Source organism: Gouania willdenowi, chromosome 8 (genome assembly GCF_900634775.1).
Source record: "Gouania willdenowi chromosome 8, fGouWil2.1, whole genome shotgun sequence".
In the NCBI taxonomy this organism is placed as follows: domain Eukaryota; kingdom Metazoa; phylum Chordata; class Actinopteri; order Blenniiformes; family Gobiesocidae; genus Gouania; species Gouania willdenowi.
In genome coordinates, this window is record NC_041051.1 from 12583625 (window position 1) to 12606226 (window position 22602).

General features: G+C 37.7%; 1 protein-coding gene across 2 annotated transcripts in view; it reads left to right on the plus strand.

Annotated features, from left to right (window-relative positions):
- The window catches only part of LOC114467879 (protein kinase C beta type-like), a 104700-nt gene that overhangs the window by 78702 nt on the left and 3396 nt on the right, over nucleotides 1-22602 (plus strand). For both annotated transcript variants that reach the window (XM_028454379.1, XM_028454380.1), the window contains 7 exons: nucleotides 4838-5011; nucleotides 8070-8161; nucleotides 9879-9941; nucleotides 11183-11321; nucleotides 11415-11495; nucleotides 12618-12725; nucleotides 18521-18661. In XM_028454379.1, the coding sequence (XP_028310180.1) occupies nucleotides 4838-5011; nucleotides 8070-8161; nucleotides 9879-9941; nucleotides 11183-11321; nucleotides 11415-11495; nucleotides 12618-12725; nucleotides 18521-18661 (798 nt within the window). The remainder of the gene's footprint in view (nucleotides 1-4837; nucleotides 5012-8069; nucleotides 8162-9878; nucleotides 9942-11182; nucleotides 11322-11414; nucleotides 11496-12617; nucleotides 12726-18520; nucleotides 18662-22602) is intronic.

Sequence of the window (22602 nt, forward strand, 5' to 3'; positions counted from 1 at the left end):
AAAACAGTGAGTGTGAAGGGTGCACAGACACACATGCACGCACATGCACACCTGTAGAAACTGTGTGTGTGTGTGTGTGTGTGTGTGTGTGTGTGTGTGTGTGTGTGTGTGTGTGTGTGTGTGTGTGTGTGTGTGTGTGTGTGTGTGTGTGTGTGTGTGTGTGTGTGTGTGTGTGTGTGTGTGTGTGTGTGTGTGTGTGTGTGTGTGTGTGTGTGTGTGTGTGTGTGTGTGTGTGTGCGCGCGCGCGCGCGTGTGAAAAGGCTGTAAACCCATGGACGGACAGCACATGCTTTCTCTGCTATTATGGTGTCATTTGAATACATTTCTTAGTTTATGTGGAAAGCTGGTACCCTGACAGCTGTTTTTGTGAAACATCCTCCGAGGACAGTTCTCCCTGTGTAATAATGTACTAATAATAGTGTTCTGTATTTGTATTGGCCTTCCTTGTTTATTAAAGCATCAGTGGCACTGTTTCTCTTCATATGGCTCCCCTTAGCAAGTCATTGTACTATGTAGACATGGCTAGTTGAGGCTGTTACCTGCTTCATGCCTACCCAGATCCTCTTATCCTGAAAGCATAACTTCAGTTGCATCTGTTAAGACTCAAAGTTTACTTAAACTGCTTGTTATGTGCTTATCCTGGCCCATGGTCAATAATTAACCTATTCTTTGAACTCTTCCTAAAGAATTGTATAGTAGTCAATTAGTGGCCTGATAAGCTCTATGTCAGGGTTTTTCAATATATATATATATATATATATATATATATATATATATATATATATATTTATTTTTTTTGTTTTTTTTGTTTTTTTTATTTTTCAAATACACATCACACCCAATAAATATCATATAACTATATCCTATACTTAAACTTTCTCAAATATAAACCTAGTTCAAATAAAATGCAGTATAAAAATATCAGAGGTGGTGCACTTGTCACTTTGTGCACTAATCCTGCCTACTCTGCATTTGTAACACACTATAGTGTGGGTCGGACATTTGTGATATCAAAATGGGGTCACGACCCAAAAAAGGTTGGGAACCTCTGCTCTATGTCATTTATCGAAGCAAAAATTATTATAAGTAGCAAATTGGGCACTGTTCAAGACTCTTTTTTTAATTGTTGGTGGACAGACAAACCAAAAAAAATTATTTTGATTAACTTCATATTAGATTCCCTTAAAAAAAATATTTCTTCTTGAAGGAAAATGTTTGTGGTGTGTGAAAAAAATGTGTGTATGTGTGACACAAAGTCAAAATCATCACTTTAACAAACGCCTTGTGGTCCTTATAAAGGGATTAGTGTGCAGATCCGTTCAGTCCGGCTGCACATAGATCCGCGAGCCTAGCTATTCTGTCTTTTGATTGTGATTTTTGGCACATAATGGTATAGGTTGTATGACAATATCCTATTGTTTATGTAGCAATATACAGGACTGTAAATCACCACTTATTCAATCCACTATAGAATAATGCCTTACTAATGAGTTTGGTCCTTTTCATTTGGCCTAGATATATTTACTCAGAATGCTTGCAGGGTAAACTCTGTGGCATCATAATTAAACAGGACAAAAAATGCTTTCTGGCAAAAAAAAAAAACCTGGACAGATTTCTTCCCTTTGCCACAGTTTATAGTGGATTATCGCAAGCTTATATATAATAATAAGAAATTTCTATATGTTTGAGACATGCATCTTTCTTCTATGGAGCCGCTGGGGTTTTGAAAGAACCTGCTGCTTTTACGCCTTCCTCGACTCAAGCCGGACAACCACAAGGACAGGCCTGGGGTTATATGACATGACCTTCAAACCAGATGCTGTCCTACTTTTCTTTTTCAGCTATATGTGGAGCTTATATTTACATACAACATGTGCAAATATTCATGAAAATAAAACCAGAACAAAACACTGGACATTTGTGTGTGAAAACAAGTAGAATTTAACAACCACACATTTATTTTAAGATTTAATGAGGAGTCTTTTTTATTTATTTATTAACTATACACATTGCATACAGCTCACACACATCAAACTGTGTCTCTGTGTCCATCTGGGCTGCACTCCCTATAGAATACTGACTCCAATAACCCCTTCAACATTATCATACCTGAATATTTATTAGACACAAACAGCAGCGTTAAACAATATCTGCTTTAATTTCATCATTGAATCAACTGAAGGGGTTAACAAGCTTACCACATTTTTTAATGGTTGCTTTGGATTTTATTGTGGCTTTTTTATGTACATTGTGTTTTTTGTCTGTGAAAAATTCAATTTTCTCAAGTGAACTTATTTACAACAACAAAGCTGACACCCTTTTATAACAAGTTGTGTTTTATTTGTCACTTTTACTTTGTAGAGGCTCAGCTGTCAGCTCACTGTGGGAATTAGGCCTGTGGTCTTCCCAAGATCTAAAATATCTTGCCGCTCCATAACAATGGTGTATTAAACACATGAATGAATAATTTCAGCAAAGCGCTCAAATCTAGTGCTTGAGTGGCAGCAAAATCTTCAAGGCATGACACTTCCCCCTTTTTGTTTTCTGCCAATGAACTAAAGATGGAGGCTATTGTTGGGGATTCGTTTGAATAAAACATTTGTTGAAGTCCAACCCAGGTTAGTAAACAAAGCAGCAATGAAAACACATCTGCTTAGAATAACAAATCATAATGTTTTGGTACAGGCTGTGCAAAAACGCCTCTGAGACAGTCCAGCACCTAGTGGCAGGGTGTAAGATGCAGACAGGATAGTGTACGGGAACATCTGTAACCAGTATGGACTATGGGTTGGGGTCAATTACATCTTTCAATTACAATTTACGTCTTCAGTTATCCATGGTCAATTACACATCAATTGTGATTACGATAACCAGCATTTATTCATAATTATTATTTTTACCCTTAAAGTCATTTACTAAAGCTTATCACCATTTTCGGTAACACTTTATATTAAGGAACACCTATTAACCATTAAGTAGTTGCTTATTAGCATGCAAATTATTTACATATTGACTTTTAATTAGTCATTAAGTACGTATTAATGCCTTATTCTGCATGGCCTTATTATACAACCAGTAAGCCATTAACTAAGAGTTTTCCCTCAGTTTTATTACTTAGGTGTTTCCTAATATAAAGTGTTACCCAATTTTCCAACTTTTACTGTGTACGATGTTGTTTTCGCATCTTTTCATTGATTATTTTATTATAATATCTTATGTAAAAGCCCAACTTGGGACACAAGTTAGATTTTAGCTATAAACTCGTTGTACAAAACATCTGTTACATTCATTCTATTGTTACTCTGTAAAATTGTATCTTCCCTATTAAAAAAAAGTTCAAATATATGCTAACGCTAAGTCAGAGTTAGCATTTAATAGACATGTTTTTTAATAGAAGAGTTAGGGGTCAGTGGGTTAGAGTCTCTAACCCACTGACCCCTAGCTTTTCTAACCATTACCACCTGTATGAGTGTGAAATTTCAGTGACAGGTAGTGGGAAAACTTAATATGAAACATATTTAAATAATTGTTTACTACATACGTGTAAGCCGTAAACCTGTTTTGCATTTAATTAAATTGTAATTGACAGTTTTGTAGTTCATTCCCATGCCAATTACAATTACAAAGTAAATTATCAACATTTCAATCTCAATTCAATTACGATTGCAACGGTAACGGATTTTGAAAATTACGATTATAATCATGCCATGATTGTGCAAGTTGTCCCACATTAAATGATGAGAGAGGTCTGTAGGTTTCATCATAGGTACACTTCAACTGTGAGAGACAGAATGTGAAAACAAAAATCCAGGAAATCATCTACAAACAAGCAAGAATTCTGGCTCTCACAGACCTGTTCCTATTTCTTTAAGAAGCTCTTCTTTCCTCCAATCATTACCTGTGTTAATGAAACCTTTTTGAACTTGTTATATATATAAAAGACACCTGGACAAGGAATGAGTGGCTCCGTAAAAAGCATTTCAAGGTCCTGGAGTGGCCCAGCCAGTCTCCAGAGCTAAACCCAATAGAACATCTGTGGAGGGAGCTCTAGAGAAGATGTGCATGGAAGAATAGGCCAAAATACCTACTACAGTGTGTGCAAACCTGGTAAAGACCTATATACAGGAAACGTTTGACCTCTGTCAATGACAACCCAAGTTACATTACCAAATATTGAGATTAAATTTTGTTACTGACCAAATATTTATTTTCCGCACCTTTATACAAATACATGCTTTAAAAATCATACAATGTGATTTCCTGGATATTTTTTTCACATTCTCTCTCCCACAGTTGATGTGTACCTATGATGAAAATTACAGACCTCTCTTTAAGACAACTTGCACAATCAATTGCTGCCAAATACTTTTTTTGCCCCACTGTATATAAATGAGTGAAATAGCTTTTTATTCAGCCGAGAGTTGTTTTAGAAACCCACAGGCTGTCTAATAGGGACATCCACCAAAGTTAATAGTGATGTGATCAAACCATAATAGAGGATTTCTGACCTCCTTCTTTTCAGCATTTATTCCAAGTTTTTTTCATTTCGGAGTGTGCAGTAGCCTCCAGCTACATCTTTAAAGTGATGAATCGCTCTTCCTTCTCTTTCCCTCTTGTCGTTTTGTTCTTCGCTCCGTCTTCAACTGTTAAACCCAAAACACTCACTGCCCTTTCTTCCTGTTCACTACACTGCTGGGATTTTCCTTCTAATTCTTTCTTCTTGAATGCATCCTTCCGTTCTCATTGTTTGAATCACCATCAAAGGAACATTGATTTCTGATTATTGAGGAATTTCTTATCTCTTCTTTTTGTGTCCTCCTCTGTGGGACCTTCGCAGGTGATGCTTGCAGAGCGAAAAGGGTCGGAGGAACTGTACGCCATTAAGATCCTGAAGAAGGACGTTGTGATCCAGGATGATGATGTCGAATGTACGATGGTGGAGAAGAGAGTTTTAGCTTTGGCTGGAAAACCGCCGTTCCTGACTCAGCTGCACTCCACCTTCCAGACTATGGTGGGTCGACTGATGAATATATTAAGACAAGATGTGATGCTTATTCAGTGTCGGGTATATCTGATAGAAACTATTTTAATCCTTTTCCATTTTAAGGTTTATTGCAGAAGAAATTATGACAAAATGTAACAATGGTAAAAATTTGTTCTGTTAAAAGATTTGCTGGTCAAGGCACTTATCGCCGAACAAACTGCTCATTCAGCAGGAAACATGCCTGACAACAATTCAATGTTATATTGAAACCCAAATGTCTAGTTTGACACTGTGTGCACAATGTACAAAATCTTCATCCTTGAAGAGTACAAAGAGGTTGTTCCAATGTTTTCCTGCTTTTTTTCCTGTCCATTCTTTTTTTTAGCAATTTGTGTTTTTCTTGCAAAAAAGAACATGCACAAGTCATTTCTCATTTCCTCTTTCTTTTAAAGACTAATTTATCCTTTCCATCAAACGCATTTACTTCTAAAAATGTTGTTCATGTTTTGGCTTAGAAGAAAGAATACAACAGGGTAATGGAATACATGCACATTTAGACAATCAACGTTCAACTTTTCTCTCTGACTTCCATTGGGTGCTCAATCCCATATTCTTATTGTTTCATGACTTCATGGGAAACATTTTTGTTTTCAGGGTTCCTGGCCTTGAAAACATGATGTTCCAGTAGAAATATTTTTCTTGGGTTTGTGACACTGGACCTGCTCGTTTGCTCAGCGTCCACCGCGCTGTCACTACATGTTATCAAAGCTTCCAGAGCGCTGCATCCTGCTGAAGGGCACAGTGGCACTGGTGACGAGCGCTGCAGTCGTAGCAGCAGCTACACAGCCTGCTGTTATCAAATCACCACTGGAATGCACAGGCTGAATTCATATTTGCTTCATGCTCCGCTCCTGACTTATAATCCATAGCTCACTGAAGATGAGTCAACAGTGGAGCAAATACAGCTCCATGGGTTTAGAGCCAACTCTCAGAGCTATTCATATATGTTCAGCTGCTACACAAACACACACTTGTGTATTTATTTATTTTTGTTGTGCATTGGTTTACTATTTTTGTTGTTGATTAGTAAAACACAGTTAACATTAGAAGTGTGACGATATCTCGATACGGCGATATATTGTGATAATTTTTGCACAATCAATTATCGATATGCTCACGCTAAGTATCGATTTTTTTTCTTTTTCTGCTTTTTCACTAAAATGTGCAGGTAGGTCTTCACAGAAATGTTGTCACTGTTTGTTGAAGGAACCAATATATTGTTTACTGGAATACTACACTATAATGGTGTCACTGGTAAGAAAGACCCTATTTTTTGTTTACAGAAAGCACTATTGGAGATACTTATTCATTTACACTGGTATGTTGACACTTATTTACAGATATGTTGCACTAAGATAGTGTCACTGTTCATAGGACACTTTTTCAATGCATTGTCTTTCAGAGATATAAAATGAAAAAAATTCCACTTAAACTTTTTTTTTCTTATGTTATAGATTATCCTAGATTGATTTCTGACCAATATATTGATAATCGCAGTATCGTCATATTGTGAGATAATTATCATTGTGAGCTTTGTATCGCGTATCGTATCGCGAGGTACCCACCCCTAGGTAATATACACGTGCACATGCCAAAAGCATGTGTGCTAATCCAGCTCAGATGTAATTCTCTGACCATTGAAGGCATTTCACAGTTATTACACTCTGGTAATTTAAACAGTCATGTGAACACATACAGTAATATTATGTAGATGTTACAGAGAAGACACACAGGGTCTGTACTATGAAGCTGGATTTCTTCTTATCGCGTTAACTTCCAGGATTTTTTTGGTGTGTCCTGTACTACGAAGCTGGATAACTTCTGACCGGGCTAAATCACCATGGTAACTTGGGACCAGGTTAAAGTGAAGTGGCTACGATCTGAGGGAGTACAAAAGTCCCGCCTCCTGACCTATCGATTCTGGTGGAAAGTGACCTGCCCATTGTCAGTAAATGCAATCCTTTCATTTACTGATGACATAATTTAGGAAAGATATAGATTTACATCTGATGGACTAATCTACAGTTAGCTGATGAAGCCTGTGTCGGGCACTCTCTGTATGCAAAGACGGATAAACCCATTCATACATTCATACGGTATAGCGACACTAACAGTCTCAGCAGGAACATACTACAGTGAAACAATGAGCTCTCATCCCATTGTGTGTGTGATAAAGGAGGACTACCTTATTAGAAATATGTCTGTGCCTTAAAGTGAAACTGATCAGTGCGCTGTCCGTTTATCATCCAATAGATTAATATTGTATAATTTGATGCTTTTACGCATTAACAGTGTCAGCAGCATCCTGTCTGCATTCCTTCTTTCTTGCATTTTCCGCAGCAACAATGTTCTTTTTTGTGTGATTTATGGATTTTAATTCTTCACATTTTTAAGGAATTATTCCTCAATTGTGACATAAGTTGCTCTATAGTTTCTCGGTGATTGTGATTGGTCTGACACTGCAATCTCCACCCCTGTCACAGGGGCACGCACGTAGCCAGGCTGAAATCACCTGGGTTAAGTTAACATGTTAATATCCTGCTTCGTAGTACAGCTGCTCTATGACAGAGAATGTTTGGTTAGGTGAAACCTGCTAACAGAGAGATATCCCATATATGCTTATCCGGCTTCGTAGTACAGGCACAGAGAGTTGGTTTTTAATCACAATCACTCTGACTGCCCACAAATAGCCCCTATTGCACCCATTCTCTTGATCACACACACACCCGGCTACACACCAAATTCCCATTTTTTTCTCCACACATATTGAACTTTATTGGCTATTTCTTTGGATAACAGAGGGCAATTGCTTGTTAATGGATGTCACTTGGCACCTTTTGTTGAGAAATGATTCGACGCCTTTAGTTTTTTCTAGCTCATGATCTCTCGACCGCATGTTTTTATCGCTCCTTCATCATCTCTTCTTAACCCCTGGACAATCTCCTTTCTCTGATTTTGTGACCTCTCGTTTTCTTTGACCTCTCGCTCTCTTTTTTTTTTGCTAACCTTTCTCTCCTCTCTACAGGACCGTTTGTATTTCGTCATGGAGTACATAAATGGTGGAGATCTCATGTATCAGATCCAGCAGGTTGGCAAGTTCAAAGAACCCCACGCTGTGTAAGTACCTTCATCCACACAAAAACCTCAGCACTGCGCAAATAGACATTGCTTTTTAGCTACAGTAAATGAGCCATCAGCGATGTGACTAACTCAGGTGATAGATAATAGATAATAATTAAAGCCCAGCCTGAGGGTGACATGCCCCCACTGCCTGTTGGAGCTTTTTATGAAAGTAATCCTGCAGCTCTGAAGAGTTCTTTTTTTTTTTTTTTTTTTTTCATTTTTCGTGGGTGATACAACAGCCTTGAAACTGCAGAATATAATTAAGGCGAGGCGAGATCACTGGTGTCAAGTTGAACAGCGGGCTGATGTGTTTGACAGCTGAGAAGTTTGCCCTTCATGTACTTTATAGAAAATTAGAGTTTCTTCCCTCTGGCAAGAGGTTTACACTGCTGAAGGGCAAATTGAGCTGCATGAGGAAGTCTTTTATTTAAAGAGAAACAACTACAGTACCGTCCTCTGCCTGGTTTGCCTTCTTTATCAAGGTAAGGCATATTTATTTGTATAGCGAATTTCATACAAAAGGCAATTCAATGTGCTTTACATGATTAAAAAGTGCAACAGAAAACATTTAAGAACATTAAAATCAGCAGTAAAAACATGATAAAAACAACTTTTTGGACAAGATGTATTGTATGGGGTGTATGGGAGTTTAGGGATTATTTTTTGCATTATTGTATGTTTGAATTATTATGGTATTAAATTGTTGTCTGTTCGAAATAAAAAAAAAGAAAAAGAATTAATAAATAAAACAATAATATAAATGAAAATCTCCTTCTCAGTCATATGCAGTAGAGAAAAGGAGTGTCTACTCTGCTGGTAGTTTGTTCCACTTCTTTGCAGCATAACAACTAAAAGCAGTGTCACCATGTTTGCTGTGAACTCTGGGCTCCACATCCGTAAAAAATCAAATCATCATCATCATTAGATATCCACAGAAATGTAGAGACACCCACAATTAGACAGTAAAGTGTTAATAAAGATGTAATAAAGAATTCTTGGTCATTTAAAACAATAAGTGTTCTTTCACCAGAGAAGAATTAGTAATCCCACTGAAAACACATACAACGAAAGACAGTTTCAAAGGTTAAATTATTAACAAGTTGAAACCTTTACATTCACACACTTGACCCACGTCAAATAGGCTGCAGCAGAACTTTAAAGTCTATTCTGAGGCTGACTGGGAGTTAATGTAAAGACTTTAAAACTGGACTAATGGGCTCTGACCTCTTTGTTCTGGTTAAGACCTGAGCTGCAGCAGGCAGGCTGTTATTAAAATACTTTGCTCCTTGATTGTGCATCACGGCTTGGACTCTGGCTCAGCCTCGGCGTCATGTATTTTCTAGTGTACTTATGTTTTGCATCCATCACACTGATGGTTTCCTGCTGTCGTGTGATTTCCCACTGATTCTCATTCTGGTCCGCGATTCCACACTTTTTTCCACACCTTCAAAAAGCCATGTGACACAGTTAGCATGCACGGCACACATAGACACAGATTGTGCACTCTCAGGCAGACATGGTTGACTGTGCGGTCAGTCTGCCCAGACTTCAGCTGTTGATCTTTTCAGCTGCTTTCGAGCCTTGAGGAGACAGGCCTGACCTTTATGGGAACACACACACTCTGAAATGATCCGTCCACTTCCTCGCTGTCCTCTCTTTTAGCCTTTTCCTAATTATTGTTGATGTTTCCCCTTTGTGTGTTTGCGTGTAGATTCTATGCAGCCGAGATCGCCATCGGTTTGTTTTTCCTTCATCAAAAGGGCATCATCTACAGGTAACATTTATACCACCCCCCCACCCCCCCCCCCCCCCCCCCCCGCCCCACCCACACACACACAGAATACAGAACAGTGGCTACAAAACCAACATTTTCACCACTGTATCAGAAATGATCCTGTCTGATATTTGCACTCTAGATATATTCAAATGATTTTAATGACCACACTAAACTAAATTAATTTTAATTCTCAATGTGTCATCATCTCTGACCTAATTGTTAACAAGAAAAGAAATAGTCTTCAGAATACCGTGCAATATTTCTTATGGGTTTTTTTTATCTAATGAATCAATTTAGATTTTCATTTTTTTGACAAAGGTTATTTAAAGATTTTAAAACACAGTATCACCCCTTATACACACAAGAAACGTTTTTTTTTCTCCACACCTTTACCATACTTTGTAGCTAGTTAGTTCATATTAGCCAAACTAAATTATCTGCGTCTCTGTTCACCACATGTAGTGAAGTGAACAGACAGGAGCTCTATGAAGCGCCGTAAGCTGTTTATACAGATGCAGATGGCTCTAATTGTTATACTTTAAGCCTCTTATTTTAAGGAAAACAAGTCACGCTTTAATGGGTGCTATATAGAATTACGAACAGATTTGCCCACCTAGAGGTGCAAATTGCACTCCCCCAGAAGTCCACATATGTCCTATAACAGTACGACGAATGCTGCATTCCAAACAATGTAGAAAGCAGAATTGCCAAGTTAAAATGTTTCATCTCCTTCTTTAAAGTGTTCCAGCATTTCAAAGTATCTCAGAAAATGACTGACTGAGATAGTATTTATGATGAAAACAATAAATGTTTGTGTGAATCGTCGCCTTCCAATGGACTTCTTCAAGTAGAAGTTCCAAAAATCCAGAGTTCCGAGTTGCCTGGAACGCAGCATTATTGCTGCTTAGGTATTGCTTCGTTTCCACATATTTGCACGCTCCACCGAGCCAGCGATTTTAGCCTGACAGCAGCTTATACAGTGCCTCTTCAAGTTTAAGGATTGTATGAAGCTCTATTAACTGACAAAGTAAGTCAAGTTAGGCTTGACCAAAATCAACCATGGTAACTGTTAACAACCAGGGCAAAACATTTTTGAAGAAACAGGTGAGTAAATTATGTGTAAAGTTCTGAATAAAGTTGAAGTTATAGCAGAGCTTCCTTTTTTGTTCACTTACATTTTGTTGCAACAGGACAAATCCCCCCTAGTATCTCTCCTCATGTGTTCTGCCCTTCCACAGAGATCTGAAGCTGGATAATGTCATGCTGGACTGTGAGGGACATATCAAAATAGCAGACTTTGGCATGTGTAAAGAAAATATGAATGATGGAATCACCACCAAGACCTTCTGTGGAACCCCGGACTACATCGCTCCAGAGGTAAGAGTTTGTGTGTGTGTGTGTGATGGTGATAGAATGAAACGTGTTTGTTCTCATGCTGCAGATTGCACTTGTTTGTGTCTTTTGTTGTAGATTATAGCATATCAACCATATGGGAAGTCAGTGGACTGGTGGGCCTTTGGTGTCTTACTGTATGAGATGTTGGCTGGACAGGTTGGTCCTTTTTTTGATATTACGATTTAATCCCATGAGATTCCTAATTGTTCATGATTAGGGATGGGAATCGAAAACCGGTTATTTCTGAGAACCGGTTCCCAGTAATCTAATCCAATTCTTAAGATCGTTTGTCTTATCGGTTCCTCTTACGTCGCAAATACGTAACGATAAACTCCTCCAGGTCCTGTATATTGTGTTAATGCTAGCAGCAAGTGAAGCTCCTTCCACCATACAGTTGTTCGCTGTCCACTGTGGAGAATCCACCTCCTCCACCCACAGCTGTGCTACCCTTCGTGCTATGTTTGTAGCGTCTCTGTTGCTGCGCTACTCACTTCCAGGTTTTGTACTCTTGCGCAAAAGTTGCTTCTTGCACGGACTTTTCTTCCTAAAACAACAAACATATGTCCTCATAACAAGTAGTTAAACACGGGAGATGGACTGGTACTGATCGTTGTCTTTAGTTTCCTCTTTCACACGTTCACACACGGCTGATGACGTCACATGTAACGACGCGGACGGCGTCTCTGAAGGTACATTTATATGTATATAAATGTAAACAAAGGCTAAACTAAAGCTTTATCGTTTAAATACATAACAATAAGTGGTGCAGCTGTACTTTTGGTTATTATGTTCTTTTTTTTTTACAGAAGAATTATTTGTTTTATGTCTGAATTAGTTTTGGATCAAGTTGTTCAAATTCAAAAGGAGCACTGTAAATATTCTCAAATGTTTGTAGCCAAAATGTGTCATATGTTGTAATAATAATAATAATAATTCATCAATTTTATATAGCACTTTTGTATATATTATTATCCAGTGAAAACAATTTATACCTGGTGGATTAAAAGAGAGCTGATATTCCTGCAGGAAATGAAAAAGACAAAGATAATCTAATAAAGAGTTAAAGCAAACAAATCCATTTGTATTATTTAATTGCCTCACCCAATGAGAATCAATAAGAGAATTGATTAGCAGCATCAATAATGGATTTGGAATCACTAAATGATTATCAATTCCCATCCCTATTCATGATGCAGTAACATTTTTGCAATCCAATACTTTGAAAAAGTTGTTTTTAATTTACTTTTTCTCCCCTAATCCTGACTCATGTCATTGCAGCCCCCGTTTGATGGTGAGGATGAGGATGAGTTATTTCAGTCCATCATGGAGCATCACGTCTCGTATCCAAAGTCCATGTCCAAAGAAGCCGTTGCTATCTGTAAAGGGGTGAGTGCATTGAGCCTAAGTAGCTCGTCCGTTTACACCGTTTGCTTAAAATCATTTTCACTCACACACCTTAGTTAGACAAAGATTTGTAGGAGTGTAAAGCATAAGGATCCACAGAGCTGTAGTGGATGGTCTAAAGAAGAATAAAGGACATCTCAATTATCTGCATAATTACAACTACTGTGAAGGAACATTTATACATGGCTAAAACCATTGTTTGCTCTTTTTCTATTAGTTGCTTTTCCATTTCACTCACCACCACAGTCATATCTTTCCTTCTTTGTCTATTCTTTAGTCATTGGTTTACTGTCCAAACCACACAGACCTTCTAACACACACACAGATGCCTAGATAGACACAAGCATGCACACTCACACTTAAAAGGCTTATAGGTGGAGCTAGCCTTCGTAAGTTATGGTTAGACTAGACCGGCCAGTGCCAAATGACACCTTCAGATACTGTATAATTATTTCACTCTTTCTCTGTCTTAATATTTGTAATTACATTCTCCACAGGAAACTTAAATTCACCAGGTGAGATCCTTGCATTACGTAGAATTCCTTCCAATGCAAACCTCCACCAAGCACCAAATATCAACTTTGCCACATATTTGCAGTTATCTGGCGAAAAAATGTATTTTATTTATTTATTTATTTTAATGGTGATGATCTGGATGATACTCAGTGGGGTAACTGAGGTACCAACACGACATAACTGAGTTGAAATTTCATAAAGATTAGTCAGTTACAAACCAAGATATACATTTTTGAAATTTTGCCAATGATTTGGGATTTATTAGATTTTTGTACCTGATCCAGAATCAGTGTATGATCCGGATCCATTTTCAATTTAATGGAATCTTCCATGGTGCAAGGTCTATCTTTGGTTAAAATGTTGTACTAGTACTTTCCACATAAACCTGCTAACAGACTAAGAAACAAATAATCACTAGTGTAAATATGACCTCCTTGGCAGAGGTAGAAATAACATTGACCTTGTATAAAAGAGAATTGCTCTTTTGCTCGGGACTGGGAAAATATATCTTTGGCCAGGGTTTGGCTTTTCTCTTCAGGCAGATTCCTCATTTTCAAATCCAACTACAACACAGTGTAAATGTGATCATGCAGCCCAGTTTACAGTAACACTGTTTTTATTTAAACATTGTGTTACTCAAAAAAGGAAAATAGTATGCAAAACTAGACAGAAGAAGTTTATGTGAAATTAGGTACTTATATGACTACTTAATGTTAGAGGTTTGAATAGAAGCAGCTGTTAAAAGAACTGAAAATGGTTTAGGACCCCCTGCTTTCGATGAAAAGTGTTAATGTTCAGTGTCCTCATAGCTTTGTAACCCACAACCAAAGGAATACAAGCACACACACGTGTGCACACACACACGTTATGTATTAGTGATGATTACTAGGTTGTAGTGCTACAATAGTGGGTTTTCAGTGAAGCAGAAACACTCGCCTCTGTCCACCCCCTCATCTCCCACTGTGCCCCGCCAGCATTGCTTGGTTAAGTGGCGAACATGTGACGACTACATGAATCCTCACTTTGTAAACGCTACAAGATATTTCCATTTGAACAAAGAAATAGTACAGGATGTTAACTGGATTTGTATTTCCATTCAATTATTCTGACCCTGGTCTATGGTGTTTTCATTGATTATTGCCTTTTAGTATATTTTTTTATAGCTGCTTTTTTAATAAAAAGATAAATGAAATGAAATTAAAAGAAAGAGACTTTAAGTATAAAACCAGTTTATTATTGTTTCTACCAAGGTATTTGTTGGTCCATTTTTCCTCTAGTGGACAGAGCAGCCGTGCAAACCTTAGATATGTTACATGATTTGCATAATTATGTATAAGCAAAGTACGAAAACTGTGGGGTTTAGAAGTGTATTAAACATTGTGGAGCTCTGCATTCCTGGTATCGTCTAGTTTATGATGTATATGTGGCTGATTGGTTAACACATGGGAATAAGCAAGGAGAAATCAGTCCCGTCTTTGGCTTTATAGCCAGCAAGCATCCACATCAATACTGTGCAACAACGAAACACACACACACACACACACAAGCTATGTTCATCCTTCTGTAGCTTTAAATGCACAATAACTTCAACTTGACTTGACTCTGCAGCAAAGAGTAGTGATTCAGATGCGTCTTGATGAATGCAAAGCGAGAGGAACAGAACGTTGCTATGGCCGCTGCCGACAAACGTGAGCGATGTGTGGAGTCACACGTGTTAAGTATTACAATGTGTGCCTCGAAACTATAAAATGTATACGTTTTATTGTCATTGCTGAAAGTAGCCAACAGAAAGAATGTAAATAACAGATGAACCGTAACAGGTTGTATGTGTGTGACCATTCTAATGTGTATGCTACACAATTACAAACCGTAAAACAACAAATTATATCTAACCTGTTGATTTTAAGAGACGATAAAACTAACATAGTGTGAATCGTCTTTAGTCTCCAGTTTTGTTGGAATTACAATAATCGTAAACCAATTTCGTTGAATTATAATTGTAATTATTATAATTATTGTAATTGTGTAAATTGATTATTAATTACAACTATGATGTAATTGTAATTGGGAAAATGTGTTGCTGTTGAATTGTAACTTAGTGTAGATAATTGACTTTGTATTTGTAATTGTCATGGAAATTCTATAAAAACTGTCAATTACAGTTTAATTAAACACAAACCTGTGGAATCATTTTACAGTTCTATGGCTTACACATATGTAGTTAATAATCATTAAAATATAGGGTTTCATATAAACATTTCCCACCACCTGTCAGTTCTCTTTAAGATCATTTTAATATAAAAAAAAAAAATAAAATAAAAATCTAAGGGTATACTGACTCACACGTTTACACCGAAAATATTAAAACCAATATTGTCATTGATTTGGAAGCCCAGCGAGGAAACCAATAGATGAGAAACAAATTAGATGAAAGATGATAATATTTTTTATTGTATTTTACAGCTGATTTAAGACATGGGTCAAAACTGACTCATTATCATTAGAGATGCTAACATAAAGCTAACACAAGAAGAAGGTTACGTTTTATGGCGTTCATTATTTCAGGCTCAGAAATTGTAATCAATTGTAATTGAACTTTAGTAATTGAAAACGTAATTTAATTGACTTTCAGGTGAAAAATAATCATTGTGATTTTAAATTGTAATTGGGGAAAATATGCCCGTCACCGTAATAATAATAATTGAATTGTAATTGAACATGAATATTTGAATACGGAATTGTAATTTAAAAATGTAATTGACCCCAACCCTTAACAATTGACATATTAAACTATGTATATACATGTATGGAAATAGTAATGAGATATGGCTAAAGGAGGCTGCTAAAACTTCAGGGTTTTAGTTTTTTTTCATTTTCTCATAAGGTAAATGTAGCTACATTAGGATAGAGAAGTACGTTCAGCTTTATTTTTGCCAATTACTCACGTTTGCTTTGCATTTGACTGAATTACATGTTCGCTCTGAGTGGTCCATATTTCTCAGCCTCACACACACCAAGGCTGCTTGTTGACTCGGATTCCGATCAATGAAAGCTCACACAGCTGAGACTGAACCCTCATTGGAGAAAGGACGTACGGTTCTAGGAATTCATGCTAATGCAGCGCTACAGGTTGGAATCCAGGTATAAATGATTATAGAGAGGACGATAATATACATTATTTGATGGATAAATTGTATCTATTTGTTTTAATGAAGGTTTTTATGTGCAGATATTTAACACACAAACACACACACTGAGATACATACGTGTGGACGTAGTGTAAGGTTTACTGACCTCTGGAAAATGTTATTCTATAATCTAATGAGTTATGACTGCTGCTCCTGGGAGAAGTACACACACACACACACACACACACACACCGTTACAGACACTGACGTCACCAGCCTTGATTCCATTCTTAGGATTTTTAGTGGTCAGACATTGTAAGCGATCTTAATTGTGCCGGCAGTCATTTGAAGAGGGGAAAAAACAACAACAGTTATTCATATTTTATTTGCCGACAAACTAACAGTGATTTCGTCACATATATCACTGGGAAATGTATGCAAGTAGATTTCTACAATTGATTGATGAACACCACTAAATATGCGATAGGAAGAGATCAAGAGAGAAACAGAACAAGGTTTGTTTACAAAGAGACTTGTGTGTGAATCATGTTTTCAAACGCTGAGGGAAAAAGACAGCAGCAAATGAGATGAAACATTAATGATTACAGAGTGTGGATTTAGGGCAATGCAGCAGCTCAAATAAAGCGTAAATTATAGTGAGACTTGTTTTAGACGGTCGGGTTGTACCTGCTATGTGACACAATATTTAGGTATATATAAAACAGATCAAAACTAAAAGCAGATCAACTAATTAGCCCACTAGATGCCTCTGAGGAAGACTGACAGTTGGCTGGAGATCAAAGTCAGTTTCCTGAAAAAAGATGTCTGAATAAATGAAAGGTTAACATGTTTGATCAACCCACTGTGTTTGTTGAGTACAGAAAAACTCTTTCAGAACTTTCTGATCCGATCCAAACACACACTAACAACATTTACCCCAACAATTGTTTCATAAACTGGCTCAATATGAGCAAGTAAATTCCAGTAAGAATGTATAACGTTTAAAATCGTATGAGAATAACAGGAAAAATGCCTCAAAATAATTGTTTTTGGTCATAGATTAGTAAACTTTTCAACAGCAAACTAACATTAAGACAAAATTGATGAAATATCAGTCAATAAATAGATAATGTCACAGAATCTAATCACCTGTATTATTTACATTTATGTGAATAATGTCCCATTCCACCTGTAGGGCATTAAAAACATTGGAAATCACTACGTTATTACCAGAGGTATAAAGAGTACAGATATATCTACTTAAGTAGAAGTACTGTTACTTCATTGAAATTGTACTCAAGTACAAGTACAAGTAAGTCATACATAAAATACTCAAATACAAGTAAAAAGTAGCTCAAATAGTACTCAAAGCAAAAGTTACTCGTTACTTTCACCCCCCACGTTTATTGATGGTAATAAATCTTGCCATGGTTCCTTACATAAAGTAAACATCTCATGTATAAACTTTAAAAGGAGCACAATTGGAACTTAATTTATTTTTCACAAAGGCATCTGTATAAAATAAAAGTTTTGATAAAATGTACAATTCTTTTTTAAATAAAATAACACCAATGACTCTAAAACTGAGAAAATCACCTCCATTCAGTGCTGTTTTGGCGCCATGCATTACGTTTAATCTGATTGGTCGTCTATGATGTGATGCATTTGATTCTTGTCAGGTCATTTCATTTTTTGTAGTTTCACAAGGTCAACTGATCATTTTAAACTAAATAATAATAATTTACTCAGTAATAAATGTCTTTACTTCTTTTAAAACATACTTAAGTACAAGTAAATGACTGATTTAGAAATATACTCAAAAAAAGTACAAGTACCCATAAAAGCAACTCCTTTACAGTAACGTGAGTACTTGTAATCCGTTACTTTCACCTCTGGTTATTACTCTGTAGCAATTCTTTGCAGTATTTTTTTTTTACATGTTTATGTGTTTTAATTGTACACTTTGATTTAAATTAGAAAGGAACAGCTTAGATTTAAAAAATAATTAAATCTAACTCTAAACAGGAATGGTTTGATATACACTTACCATATATGCCTCTCTATGTAAACTTGTACAACACAGTTCCCATATTGTAATCACAGTGAGAAACTGTCCTTTCTGGATTTTTCCAGCTGATGACGAAGCACCCAGCGAAGCGACTGGGATGCGGTCCTGAAGGAGAGCGCGACATCAGAGAGCACAGCTTCTTCCGCTACATGGACTGGGAGAAAGTGGAGAACAAGGAGGTGCAGCCGCCTTTCAAACCCAGAGCTGTAAGTCTGACTCCACTCAGCCCTAACACGTACACGACAGGGTCGCTGTGGGCTCACATGGACCTGCACAGCTTAGCAAGGGCGGCTGGACTTGCTCGGACTTTCCTGTCCCAAAGACTAGGCGCCCTTGTTAAATTTACATATGGGTGTCACACCTGGGGAAGTGCTCAATGCGGAGTATGTACAGAAACTCTAATTCTTGCTCAAATCTCTGCGTGGATGAAGGTTTTTCACCTGCTCTGTTTTCTTTCAACAACCTGTTTGTCTTTGTGTCTGTTAATCTCTTCAATTTCAGTGTTTCAGTTTCTGTCTTTGTCTCTTTCTCTGTTTGAGACAATACATACAGGTAAGCTAGAAAATAAGGACGTTAGTGTGGAGCGTGATGAGGAGGGGGTGGGATGATGGAAATGACAGGCTCTGTGATGGTAATTGTTAACAGCAACAACAACTTTGTAGTGATCATTATTTTATAAGTGCACGCTCAATGGCACCGTCGATTGCAGTCTCTTTGAGCTTGAAGGGTTTTTTTGTTTCACCAGGTTCGACTGAGTTTCTCTGGGTTTAGGAACAAATGCACACCTTCAGCAAAAAAAAAAAAAAAGGAGCTGAAAGAGCTTGTTTTAAAACAAATTTCCTTTGATCAGACTGAAAATGTGAAGAGTGTCATCACACACTCAGCACTCAGATATAAAGCGTACATATTTGGTACACAACACATAAGCGCATGCCCTCGGGCCGTGAAGCTGCTAGTTCGTCAGAGTAGAGTTTTAATGCAGCGTTCTGGTCCCACGGGGGTTTTGTGTGTAGTGTGGGCTGAATCGGTAAACGTGCTTCTCTATGCATTTGGGTATGTTAGTCCATAGATGTAGGTCACCATTACGGCCTGACGTGTGTTTCTGCCCAACCCTTTGCTGTAGCTACAAACATGTGTTCTCCTCTCCTGTCGTACACACTCTTCTTTACGTGTGACCTTGTCTTTTCAAAGACTTTGGCCCCTATTTCCAGCACGACGCATCTAGAGGCTGAGTTATGTAATTATTGTAATTACATTTTAGATTAGACGCTTTAGGGCCCCACACTGTAGCATCCAGTGACCCTTTGGTTACAAGCCCACTTTCTTAGCGTATAATGTTTTTAAAAAAATTAAATAAAAAAAAAAATTTGTGTGACGTGTGCTGCAGATTTTTGGAAAAATAAAGTAAATATAAAATATAATATTCTTCCCTTTAAAGTGGGTTAATGCTGCCCTGAATGTCGTTTGCAGGCACCCATTTAGGATGCTCTGTTCCTGTTCACATTCCCTGATCTTGAATTGTTTTAAATCGACTCATTTTATTTTGAAACTTTAAACAAACTTTAAAGGTCCCATGTCATGCTATTTTTCACCCATCTCCATTTGTTCTAAGAACCCCAAAAACATAGTATTTGTGGTTTATTTTCCCAAACTTGCCTGTTTTTCAGAGTTTTAGCCTCTGAAAAGTCACTTTCTGAGCAACTCTACACAAACAGGCTGATTTGTGGCCTCCTTATGCGTATTCACGAATGGGCGTGTCTATAGACGGCATACTGACTTCCTCCTCCCTGCACGGTGAAGTAGGGCCAGAGGACGGCCCGCCCTCCTCCCACCCACTCCGTTGCCGAGCTCATGCTGCTTTATAAACATGAGACAGAGCGTGGGGGGCGGGGCGTTCACCTGTACATACATAGACTGTAGAAAATACATACATAGCACTGCGCGAAGGACGCTGAAATGCTCACCTACTCATTACTCATGATACCACTCTATTCACAAATATCTCAGTCCAATCTACTCACCACAGATTGTAGAGTCCACGTTTTTGTGTCAGGCACTTTGTCTATTTGTTGAATACATAAATAACCCCTTGATATTAGGGTGCCATCATCAGGCCGACCTTTTAAATTAGAATGAATTTATCTTGAATAGTTTTAATCCAAAATTAATGCCCATGAGTATTAACCGGATTAGTTGTGGTGATGATATGCCCTTGTCTGCAGCGCCACCATCAGGTCAAACTTTCAGTTTTAGAGTTTGTGTATCTTGAAAGTCTTTCATCCAAATCTTTTTTAATTTTGGGTGCACATTCATGACTCTCATGAACCCCTTTCCTCTCATAAACATACAGTGGGGCAAAAATTCAGCCACCAATTGTGTAGGTTCTCCCACTTAAAAAGATGAGAGATGCCTGTAATTTCCATCATAGATATACCTCAACTATGTGAGACAAAATGAGAAAAAAAAATCCAGAAAATCACATTGTAGGATTTTTAACGAATTAATTGGTAAATCCCTCAGTAAGGGTTAGGGTTAGGGTTTGGTCGCCTACAAACAAGCAAGATTTCTGGCTCTCACAGATCCTGTAACTTCTTCTTTAAGAGGCTCCTCTGTCCTCCACTCATTACGTGTATTAATGGCACCTGTTTGAACTCATTATCAGTATAAAACACACCTGTCCTCAACCTCAAACAGTCACACTCCAAATTCCACTATGGCTAAGACCAAAGAGCTGTTAAAGGACACCAGAAACAAAATTGTAGACCTGCACCAGGCTGGGAAGACTGAATCTGCAATAGGTAAGCAGCTTGGTGTGAAGAAATCAACTGTGGTTGTAATTATTAGAAAATTGAAGACATACAAGACCACTGATAATCTCCCTCGATCTGGGGCTCCACGCAAGATCTCACCCCGTGGGGTAAAAATGATCACAAGAACCACACAGGGGGACCTTGTGAATGACCTGCAGAGAGCTGGGACCAAGTAACAAAGGCTACCATCAGTAGCATACTACGCCGCCAGGGACTTAAGAAAGAATGCTTAGTTGCATCCAAAGAACACCATATCTACTGTAAAGCATGGGGGTGGTAACATCGTGCTTTGGGGTTGTTTCTCTGCAAAGGGACCAGAACTACTGATCCGTGTAAAGGAAAGAATGAATGGGGCCATTTATTGTGAGATTTTGAGTGAAAACCTCCTCCCATCAGCAAGGTCTTTCAGCACGACAATGACACACCGCCCGGGCAATGAAGGAGTGGCTTCGTAAGAAGCATTTCAAGGGCCTGGAGTGGCCTAGCCAGTCTCCAGATCTCAACCCCACAGAAAATCTTTGGAGGGAGTTGAAAGTCTGTGTTGCCCAGCGACAGCGTCAAAACTTCACTGCTCTAGAGGAGATCTGCATGAAGGAATGGGCTAAAATACCAGAAACAGTGTGTGAAGACTTACAGAAAATGTTTGACCTCTGTCTTTGCCAACAAAGGGTACATTACAAAGTATTGAGATCAAATTTTGTGACTGACCAAATACTTATTTTCCACCGTAATTTGCAAATAAATTCATTAAAAATCCTACAATGTTATTTTCTGGATCTTTTTTTTCTAATTTTGTCTCTCATAGTTGTGGTATACCTATGATGCAAAATACAGGCCTCTCTCATCTTTTTAAGTGGGATAACTTACAAAATTGGTGGCTGACTAAATAATTTTTTGCCCCACTGTATATCATGAAATATTAGGCAAAAAAAAAGTAAACTATTTTTTTTTTTTTTTTATGATAAACATTAAATGGGGTCAAATTGACCCCAAGGATAATAGGAGGGTTAAAGAGGGCTTGGAATGACTTCCTTCCTGTACTTTCTTCGATTGCTGTGTGGCTCTTTCTCTGTATGACTGGCTGCAGTGATGAATGTTTGACTCTCTCTAATGTTGTCGATAGAAGGGAAATACTCACATTGGCCTGAAGGTATCTTCATCACAGTTCCTGGTTTTTTCGTGCGGTACGTTTGCAGAACGTTCCTGTGTTTGCTGGACACAGGAACTTCTGACTGGAAACAGAAAGCCAAATTCAAAATGGTTTATCATTCATTCACCTCATAATGATTGTTCATGCTTTTATCATTGAGCATTGTTTTAGAAATATACCTGTGTGA